Source organism: Chrysochloris asiatica, unplaced genomic scaffold (assembly GCF_000296735.1).
Source record: "Chrysochloris asiatica unplaced genomic scaffold, ChrAsi1.0 scaffold00031, whole genome shotgun sequence".
In the NCBI taxonomy this organism is placed as follows: domain Eukaryota; kingdom Metazoa; phylum Chordata; class Mammalia; order Afrosoricida; family Chrysochloridae; genus Chrysochloris; species Chrysochloris asiatica.
The window spans coordinates 20132271-20143388 of NW_006408549.1; the positions used below are offsets into that span (position 1 = coordinate 20132271).

The 11118-nt window shown below is 37.8% G+C and overlaps 1 protein-coding gene and 1 pseudogene across 1 annotated transcript in view; both read right to left on the bottom strand.

Annotated features, from left to right (window-relative positions):
* CPNE3 (copine III) overlaps positions 1 to 11118 on the bottom strand; it is a 52967-nt gene that overhangs the window by 19454 nt on the left and 22395 nt on the right. Inside the window, exons 8-10 of the mRNA XM_006859261.1 lie at positions 3466 to 3552; positions 2705 to 2764; positions 1822 to 1955 (exon numbers count right to left, since the gene is read on the bottom strand). Coding sequence (XP_006859323.1) covers positions 1822 to 1955; positions 2705 to 2764; positions 3466 to 3552 — 281 coding nt within the window. The remainder of the gene's footprint in view (positions 1 to 1821; positions 1956 to 2704; positions 2765 to 3465; positions 3553 to 11118) is intronic.
* Positions 8345 to 8842, bottom strand: LOC102834776 (annotated as a pseudogene).

Genomic DNA, 11118 nt, shown 5'->3' on the forward strand with positions numbered 1-11118 from the left:
TTTCGTTCTGCTGTGCATGGGGTCGCTATGAGTCGGTTCCGACTCGATGGCACCTGACAACAACAACAACTGGGGACCCTGGGCCCTCAGGTGGTGAGAAGAGATGACGACCTTCCTCCAGAGATGACCCAGAAAGGAAGTCTTCCCCTAGAATTGGCACCCTGGATTTGGACTGCTAAACTAAGAAAATAAATTTCTGTTTGTTAAAATCATTCACTTGTGGTATTCCTTTCTACTGTAGCAGCATGAGATCTAAGAAAACACGTAAGGCCAGAAATTTTTCTCTTTATAGAAACAGAACCACATACAGTTTTCCCACTGTGCTGTATGTACCACTATAGCTTGATTTACTCTTTGCCTATGAGCTACTTAAGAGTGTTTTCCATTTCTATGTGGTAAATTTTCTTGTTATTGTTTTGTTATTAACTTCCAGGTGTCAGTCTAAGAAATTAGCCCTGTACATTTTCTAACTTTTCTATCATAAAAGGAGCCCCACTACAACAGAGATGTTTTCAATTTCTCATTATATTTCTAACTGGTTTCACTTTAAATACGTGAATACTCTATTAAGAAACAAATATTTGATTCTATTTTCCATGGCTATATTTTCATTTGGGATTACACAGTATTCTACTAAGTGGGTAGCGTAGTGGTTACGAATCGGGCTGTGAACCGCAAGGTCAGCAGTTCGAAACTACCAGCGGTTCCGCGGGAGAAAGAAGAGGCTTTCTGCTCCTGTAAAGATTTACAGCTTCGGAAACCCTGTGCAGGGTCGCTATGAGTCAGAACTGACTCCACGGCACTCAACAACAACAACAACTACTAAGTGGGATACTTACCATATTTAGCAATTTCTGCCTTAAATTATACTAGTCAGATAATGAAATTGTCAATTCTCACTGTAGATTTGTTTGCATTTACCTGAAAATGCCACCCCTATAAATGTCATAAGATTAAGAAAAAGCTCCATCAATACATAAGAGTCTTTTTATCATAAAACTGCAATATGCAAAAAACAAGTGAAAATTTATTCTGTGCTCTAACAGATTCAGAAAATAAAAAATGCTCATGCAGTTTTTTAATTGCTCAATAAAGTTTCAAGAAGACCTATTTAAATCTATTCAAAAGAAAATCCATTAAGAATGTTTTATAGTAATTGAACAATATTCAACAGTTGCTAAAATGAGTCACCACTAAAAAAAAAAAAATTGACAATGACTACGAAATAAGCAGACGTATTTATAAAATGTGTCACCTGAACCACAGTCACAAAGATAGCTTACACCTAAAGAATAAATCCAAGGAAATCATATTAGTCTTTTAAACTTCAGTTAGCTATTAAGTTACCAAGCCATATATAGTACAGTTTTAATTAATTGCCACAAAAATAAGAGATCTAAGGAGTCCTGGTGTGGTGCTGCAGGATAATGCACTGGACCAAAAGGTCGGCAGTTCAAACCAACTGCTTCTTGGAAACCCTAGACAGGGTCGCTGTGAGTCAGAACTGGCTTGATGGCACTTAAAAACAACAAGGTAAACACACTGTCCCAAAAAGAGCAAAACAGAAAAAATAAGAGGTATTTTATGGAGCAAGGTGCTGTTATTGTTAAGAACCATCAAGTCAATTCTGACTCATGGCGACCCTGTACAGGGTTTCCAAGGAGCAGCTGGTGGATTTGAAACTTCAACCTTGTAGTTCAAAGTCCAGCAGTTATCCAACAGTGCCACACTAGGAGCCTTACTCCTCTCCAATACCTCATCCTCACCAATTCAATCAGGGCACTTAGGAAAATATTTTTGTTTTTCCAAAGCCATACTCACGCATCATAATCTTGAATGACCAATCCCACAGACCAGATGGCAGTCAAATATTCATTAACACCATTGGGGCTGATATAATGGAGGGAGTCAGGAGACCTTGGATCACCATTGGAGCCAGTGAAGTCCACTCCCACCTGCCAGATAACAATTGGGAGTCCTTACAAATGAGAAGACAGGAACACCTTTGCTTGACGTCAGAAAAAGCTTCAGGAGACAAAATATAAACATTATCCCAGAATCTGCTACTGCCATTTCATCATAAAATGTCTGTGCCTACCAGTATCTCCAAGCTCTGACAGTGTAGTGGTTACAAGTCAGGCTGCTAATCTCATGGTCAGCAGTTTGAAACTACCAGTGGTTCTGCAGGAGAAAGACAAGGCTTTCTGCTCCTGTAAAGATTTACAGCCTCGGAAACCATATTCAGAGTCGTTATGGGTCGGAATCAACTCCACAGCACATAACCACCACCACCAGTATCTCCAAAAAGAATGAAACACATTATCACTTCTATTTGGTTTCAGCATGAAAAAACCTGCTGTCCCTCCCTACATTTCAAGCTGCCTTACATCATGAATTTTTAAAACCATGACTTAATGGGTTGTTTTTATACATATGTTGGAGTCATGTTTTCTATTACTTAAATCGCCTTAGGATAACCACCACTTTGGACATATCTGCTTTCTCTCAGGAGTAACAGGTCTTAGGCGTAGAGCAGAAAACACCATGACAGACCTAGACATCCTAGGTTTCCGAGGAAACCATGATAAACAGATTGTGTAAACTTCATCACAAAGTCAGTTCTGCAATAAATTAAACAACACTGCAAAATGAAGAGGAAGCAACATGTTACAACCTGCTTTGAAAATCTCAATGTATTACTTACAGTAAAATTCAGCTGACATCCTCCCATAATATAATCAAGAAACGTGCATTCCACTGTAATCTGAGAACAAAATGCAAATTGTCAACACTGAACATTTACTACTGGGAAAGGTTTGTAAACAGAATAGCACATGATAAAAATTTGCTAACTGAACAGCACATGATATAAATATATGGAAATCACCTTTACACATGAATTAAAGAAAACCCTGTCCCCTACATGCCATAAATCTGTCATCTTACTTCTTCAAAGCAATGTTAAAATTCGGATATTAATGGCCAACGATGAAATATACTCACTTAAAGCTTTAAGAAATTAGTAATTAGTCTAATATATTGAGAGCTTTAAAAGCACAGTAATCAAGATTAAAACAATAATAATGAAACTCACTGTACCTTGTATGAAATCACTTAAGATTGTTCCCTCCACTGATAATATCTCATCTTGAAATTATCATCAGGATAGTAGCAATGGGCGAGGCTAGTTCCACTAACGGTGTGGGAAAATACTATGGTGCCTCACATTTCAGAAGATAATGGAAAACTTTAATATTCCTTGTACTCTGCTAAAAAGTTGTCAAACCTTGGAATCAGCCTTACTTAAAGGACTGCTTTACTATTTCCTACCCTCTTCTTTTCTTTTAAGGTATCCAGATGCTCATGTGAGTTTTAAGTGCCTAAAATTTCAGTGTTTGCTGGGCACAGCCATAACTCCAAATATAATCTCATGACATTCCAGTAAGTAGGCAAGACCAAACTGACCTCACACTGTTTCACACTGACAACACCTGAATTTTTGTAGCTTTTCTTCTTTTGTCTCTTTTTCTCGTTTATACATTCAAATTCAACCTGTGCAAAGAAAGGGCGAAATGTTAGTACTGTAAAAAACTTTTTTTTGTACTTTCCATTCAACAATTCATACATATTTGCTTCATATCATTGATGTAATTCCCATAATGCAACAGTACTCAGCTCCCTACCTCCGAGTGTCCCCCATTTGCAGTCATCCTTCTTTCCTAACCCTTCCTGTCATCTGAATTTTGTCCTTGGACAAATGCTGCCCTCTTGATCTTGAATGGTAGATTTTTCTAAGGAATGTGTATTATTTCTAAGGAATTATTATGGTATTATTTTCACCATAACGACCTATCTATTATATGGCTGAAAGTTGAGCCATGGGGGTGAGATCAGCTCCAGGCTTGAAGAGTGACTAGGGGTCATAATCCCAGGGATTCCACCAGTTTCTATATAACCAATAAGCCTAATTTATGATTTTGAGCTTTGCTCAATGTTTTTCTCCCATTGTGATCCCTTTCAGTGTGGTTGTTGGTGGTGGTGGTGTGCCGTGGAGTCAGTTCCGACTCATAGCGGCCCTGCATAGGGTTTCTGAGGCTGTAAATCTTTATGGGCACAGAAAGCCTCATCATTCTCCTGCAGAATGGCTGGTAGGTTCGAACTGCTGGTATTTAGCTTAGCAGCCCGACTCATAACCAATATGCTACCAGTTCTTTAGTGTGGTTGGTAGTGGTTACCAGGTAACATCTAATTCTAGTCTCAGGGTTGTTGAGGCCAGGATTCACATGGTCCATTAGTTATTTAGACTACCTATTTCCTTGCATCTTTTATTTTCTTCATTATTCCATGCTTTGGATGGAGAGAGTTGTACCTCAGCTGCTTGAAAGCTTTAAAGATCCCAGTCACAACTCACCAAAGTAGGATGCAGAAAACTTTGTGGACTATGTTGTGCCAATTGACCTTAATATCCCCAGAGACTATGGTCCTGAGCTCCCCAGTCCCAGCACATCATTCCTTCAAAGTGTTTGGTTATGCTTAAGAATTTTTTCATAACTTTGCCCCCTGTTTGCTCTACTATGTCCATGGGTCTATTTTCAGCATTTGTAAATACAGATGTACAAATATAGTCTGTTGAACCTATAGATATATGCACATCCATATTCATCATAAGATTATTCACAATAGCTAAAAGATGGAAACAACCTAAGTTCCTATCAACAGAAGAATAAACAAACTATGTACGTATGTACACAACTCAATGTTAAAGAAAACAATCTGTGAAATACTCCATAATATGGACGAACTTAAAGCATATCAAGTTGAGTGAAATTAGTCAATCATAAATGACAAACACTGTATGAAACCACAACTATAAAAAGTCAAGAGAAGTTTTTTACACAGAAAGCAACATTCCTGGATTATGAGGGACTGAAGAGGATTGGAGGGGAAGATGAAATCACTAAACTAAAAATCAGGCACACGAAGGGGAAGGCAATCTACAATAAGGGGAAAGGCAGCACAGAAAAAGACAAAGGAAAACACTGGGAGGAGCACAAGAGTGAAAGACAACAGAGGAAAATGCTAGCACATACACAATCCCACAGTAACATAATACCAGTTTACAAGTGAATGCATAGATAGGCAAGCTGAACAATTATGAGAAGGCAAATGGGAGGGACTACACAAAATGTTAACTTTCACTAGCAACATCAGAAACGTTAAAGTGAGTTTAACCGAATTACTTTTTCCTCTTGGAATCAAACTACCTTCTGACATAGGTATGCCCCAAAACAAAACTCTGAAACAATTACATAATACACTGTTGTTGTTGTTGTTGTTGTTAAATGCTGTCAAGTGGGTTCCAAAGCAACCCTGTATACAGTTTCCAAGGAGGAGCTGGTGAGTTAGCAGTCCAATGCTTATCCTACATCACCACATCCAGGAGTCCACATAATACACTGAATATGTGAAATACATCACAGTTAATCTTCCAGCAATTAAAGGACACCTAAAAGTATATATAATAGTTCCTAAGTATAAACTTTTCCTCTGTAGATAATAAGCATGCCAACAAATACTCTAACTTTCCTCTTTATAATAAAGGAAATAATATCCCAGTTATTACCCACACAGCAACAATATATTGTTTAAAAAGGGAAGAAAAACCTACTAACAAGAAATGTAAGCATTTGAAGCCCCAACTCTGTGGTAAAATATGCATCAAAGATCACTCTCTTTCCGTAGGGAATAGTGGTTAGAAATCTATCATAATACATGGCATTTCTCCTCAGTGCCTTCCCCCAAACAGCACACTCTTCCTTTCCATTTCTTATCCACCCAACCATATTTACAAGGCTTGGCTCAAATCAACCTTCTTTCTGGTGCCTGTATCTACTACAGTTTTCCTCTTCTCTGATCTCCATTTATTTCCTTAAACTTCTTGTTGTTAAGTGATGACAAGTTGGTTCCAACTCACATCTTGTAATTCTTTGCAAGAGCAGAAAGCCTCATCTTTCTCCTATGGAGTGGCTGGTGGCCTCAAACCATCAATCCTGTGGTTCACAGTCCAATGCTTATCTTACAGCTCCACTGTGCTTCCTCTTAAACTTTTTATAACTATGAAAAATTTTAGCTACATATTCTGTATTAATTTCAGGTATTCCATTTTATTATTTTTCCTTCATAGCTACAATATAATCACCTTCAAGGTGATGTTCCAAATCCTTACTGTCTTGCCTAATAATAAGAACATAATAGATACTCAGTGAACACTTCTGATTAAGTCACCTCTACTGATTAACAGAAAGCAGCTTAGGTAATTCAGAGTCATGACTAATTTTCAAAGGATCAAAACATTTAAAAGCATACTTAATCCAATGTCATTAAGATATAATTAAATTAAATTCCTTGATGGTTCAGGATCTTGTTAGAGTTTTGGTCATAATCATTAATGTTGTTGTTGTTGTTGTTAGGCGCCATCAAATCAGTTCCAACTCATAGTGATCCCATGGACTCTATGCAGAATGGAACAAAATACTGCCTGGGCCTGAGCCATCAACACAGTTGTTACCTTTGAGCACACTGCTGCTACCACTGTGTCCGTCCATCCCGTTGGGGGTCTTCCTTATCATTTTTGCTGAACCTCCACTTTACCAAGTCTGATGTCCTTCTCCAGGGACTGGTGCCTCCTGAGAACATGTGTGAGGTATGAAGGACGAAGTCTCACATCCTGACTTCTAAGGAACCTTCTGGCTGTACTTCCTCCTACACAGATTTGACTGTTCTACTGGCAGCCCATAGTACTTTTTTTAATGCTCTATATTTTGCTTTTATTTAACTCAAAATAGCTAATAACATAAAAACATTTAAAAACATTCCCATTACTTAACTTTACAGTTATTTTCAGTTGATGACAATTACTTAATTGTTTCCAAGAAGTTGCAACATAATTTATCATAAAACTTATCTTCATGTTTGAAGGCTTTAAATTTATATATTTAAGATGCTAATCAAAAGACATGATTTAGTAATTAGTTTTGATTCTAAATATATTTCTCCCACATAGAAACTTAACAAAACTAATGAACATAAATAGGCTAGCCATCAATTATTTTTCAAGGAAATGCCTAAATACAGCACATACAGGTAACACATATGCTTTCAACTTTCATATGAAACGTATAAGATAAATATGGATGTCTGTTTGAAATTCAGCAGTGTCACATCATAAACACTAATTTACATTAATGCAGTATATGAGGTAAGTGAAAAGGAAATAAGGCAAGTAACATTTAATGTTGTGGTAATTAATACCACCTACTCAATGAATGCAAAGCTGTTTGAACTGCAAGGTGGTGGTTCAAGCTCACCAGCTGCTCCTTGGAAACCCTATACAGGGTCACTATGGGTCAGAATTGACTCGATGGCACTTCACAACAACAACTCAATGAGTATATGTCCTCAAGCAAATCAAGATGAGCGCTGTCAATATGGCATTCCTTCAGCCACATCTGCCTCTCAAATGACAAACATTTTGTGGGCTGAGTTTGAGACTAGTGTTTAAAGATGTGCTTCTTACATAAAATGCCCCCTGAACAAATACCAACAACTCCATTTGGTCTTCAACTGGAGGAAAAAAAAATGGTTGTGATAGATGTACAGATTTCTAATACGGACCCTTCCAAAAGGGTTTTCAGGGTAGCCTTAATAAGACCCTATTTTGTCTTATGGGCTAATGCTATAAACTGACCCCTGGGTATGATGCAACTATACTGTAACATAAATAAAAATGCCATGATTTTTAAGATTTCATGATATTGTCAGCATAACTTAATTTCCAGTTTAGTTCCTTTCTCACATTTAGCACAGTGTGTTTCTGTGACATTTGCTGGTGTCAGCTCTTGAGAATGTCCCTATCAGTAGCTGAGAAAATCCCACAATGAACAGATCAGTGTGTCATAAAACCAAAACACTGAAAGTTGATCAGTCGGAGTCAGGATATGGATTTCAATGAACAAATGGTGCTCCTGGAGCAGAGAGTAAATCTGTTTAGTGTATGCAGTGTTCCCAGGGATGCTCTGGAGTCTTTTTCATGGGTTTCCAAGTTGGCAGCTATATCCAACTTCTTAAATACTTGGCCCTAACCTGACCACAGCCCTGGTTTACAATCTATTTTTAAAAGCACCCTTCTAATGGGAACATCCCTGCCCTGAATTAAGCACGGACTATGAATATCGCAACTAGCAACGGCTGTTATGTCATACAGTTTAGGTTAATTTGGTAGATAACAATTTCCTTGACAAAGACTTCGAAAGTTGTTTTAGCTTCTTTTTGCCATGTAGAATTTCTACCTGGGCTGTAGGTAAGGGTAAAATATTCCATGTAGTACTCCTTCAATAACCACATTTGGACAATCGCTGGCTGCAGGCAAGGCGTAGGGATCCCTGAGGACAGCAGCACAGGCTGGTGGGACAGTGTGTTTGACTTCTCAGAGTCTGTCTCTTCAAAAGACCCACAACTCTCTGCTTTTGGTAGAGAAGGGAGTGTCGCACATTTAGGAAATCAAGAAACAGTTTGGGTAGTTCTTCATTTTCTAAAATGACAGCCTGTAAATATGTTTCCAAACTTGTCATCATTATTCCAAGACTTTAGGGACCCCATTTCTAACATGCTTAGAAGGGATTTCTGGTGTTTTTCTTAAGCTTTTTGTGCAAGACATGGAATTTGCTGTACCTCTTTCAACAAAATGTTTTCTTCCATTCATTAGCACTTCTATCTTAAACACAGCATATCCCCGCCCCGGATCACTCTCCTCGTAGTGAAATTATGGAATGTAAACCTCCATGGCCACACTAGCCAGCCGGCAGAGGACAGGCTAGCCCATAGTACTTTTAATGTTCTTCTCCAACACCATAATTCAAATTCATCAATTCTTCTACAGTCTTTCTTATTCATTGTTCAACTTTCACATGCATATGAAGCTATTGAAACTATCATGGATTGGGTTAGGCTCACATAAGTCCTCAAAATGGTATCTTTGCTCTTGAACACTTTAAAGAGGTCATAAACATTAATTATTAAATATTGTTGTTGCTAAATGCTGTTGAGTCAGTTCTGACTCTGTATAGGGTTTCCGAGGAGCAGCTGGTGAGCTTGAACTGCTGAGATGCAGAAATGCCATAAACAGAATTCTCACTAATAAAAATCTAGATTACTTCCTTTTATTCATTACTCATTTACACAGTGTCTACCAAGTAGCAGGCTCTGTGCCAGTAACTGAAAACACAAATATAGTTTACATTTTATAGAAACATTCTGGTCCCTGAAGAGTAAAGGGAGGGGGGGTTTAACAGTATCACTGCTGCCACCTCAAAAGCCTCTTCCTGTCAAAAGGAGAGGCAAGAAACAAGTGAGCGAGCTAAATGTAGAATACCATGATAAAGAATTATAAAACTGCTAGTTTCATGTTGCCTTCTATAAGCAGAACATTTACTAAATCTTATTAACATCAACGTGAAATAATCCAGGCCATCTCTCCATATTGAGTTGCTTAGGTTGGCTTCCCTTATTTTTAATGTTCATATTGTCACTACTTTCCATTAGTTCTGCCTTTTGTAAAAGAAAATCCTTATATGTAGTATTACAACAAACATTGGCTGTTATTTTAATGCAAACACTGTTAGCTCAAAGCCAATTCAGTTCTTACACTGAGTTGTACTTAATCATTAGGTGGGACTTACAGAGACTTTCCCATTTATACAAGCACTTTTGAACAGGTTACTCCTGGTATCTGGGCCTCATGGCTAGGGAGTAGGGACAAAATCAGAGTTCTCTATGACCTGTTGAGATACTTAGTTGCACAATGTTTACTTAAAACACACTTCTCCCACTATTTAAATCACGTGACTTGTAAATTTTATTTAGTTTTTCAGGTTTGACCTAAAAATAAATAGACCTTCTCACCTAATCATCACCTCTTAAACACTGTATTTTTATCTCTGAAAGCATAAGCTATACACATCAGCATTACTCAATCCATACATCAGTGTCTTCCAACTGATCCCAGACCAGAAGTCTCCAAAAAGGAAGACCATTTTAGAACAGCTAGTAAACAATTTATATTCCTATGTTATGAGTAACTTACAAAGATTAACAATGTGTTTCATGCAAATAAAATCAGTTCCATTAGATGGCACTTTAACCTGAAATAATTTGAGGTAATTAAACCCTTAGGCCAATAACCCTTTTTTCTATTTGCTCCCTACTCTGTTAACCATCCTTTACTATCTAACTCTTCCAGCCTGTCAACAGCACCTACATCCTCTTCATTAGCATTCCATCTGAAGACCCTTCTGCAAAGACAGACCAGCTCGAAGCAAATCTGACAACACACGCAGTTCATCACCAGTGTCTTCCAGCTGACCCAGATGGACCCAAGTATCTCCACAAAGAAAGACATCATCTAACTCACCACCCTCCCCAGGCCCACTTCAGAAGCCAGGGGTACATCTAGAGAACATCATGAAGAGCAGGACTCAACAGATGAACTTCTATTTATGGACCAAAGTGAATCAGAGGAAAGAAGTTAGGATCCTGGAAATTTAAGGGACTAAAGACCCTAGAATCCCCAATTTGGGGTGCCTCACTGTATTTTAGCAATGATCCCTCACATTGTTCCTTGTATGCCCAGACAATAATCTCCCTGTTTCTCTTGCACCTCAGTGTCCACTTGCACCTCAGTGTCCACTTGATTTCAACTGGCTAATGGAGCAGGACAAGAACTTAAAAGTTGGACATCAATAATACTATGGGGTCATACTATTGTCGTTCCCTTGGCATGGAACAAGACAGACGAAAGGGGCAATAGAGAGGATTATAAAACTCTTAATCCTAAGTATTTCTTCAATGTTGTAAATAATCATTTTTGTGACCAATAAAATGCCCAAAGTCCTCAAACTAATTTATACAATCAAGACATCTATGTTGTTTTTTGTTTTTTTTTAAAGGCTTATCTTATTTTTATTCTTTTCTGGCCATAATAATTATTTTTTTCATGTTTTATTGTGAATTATATGATATTTTACATGAGAGAACTTTAGTTTTACATTCATTCCACTGTAT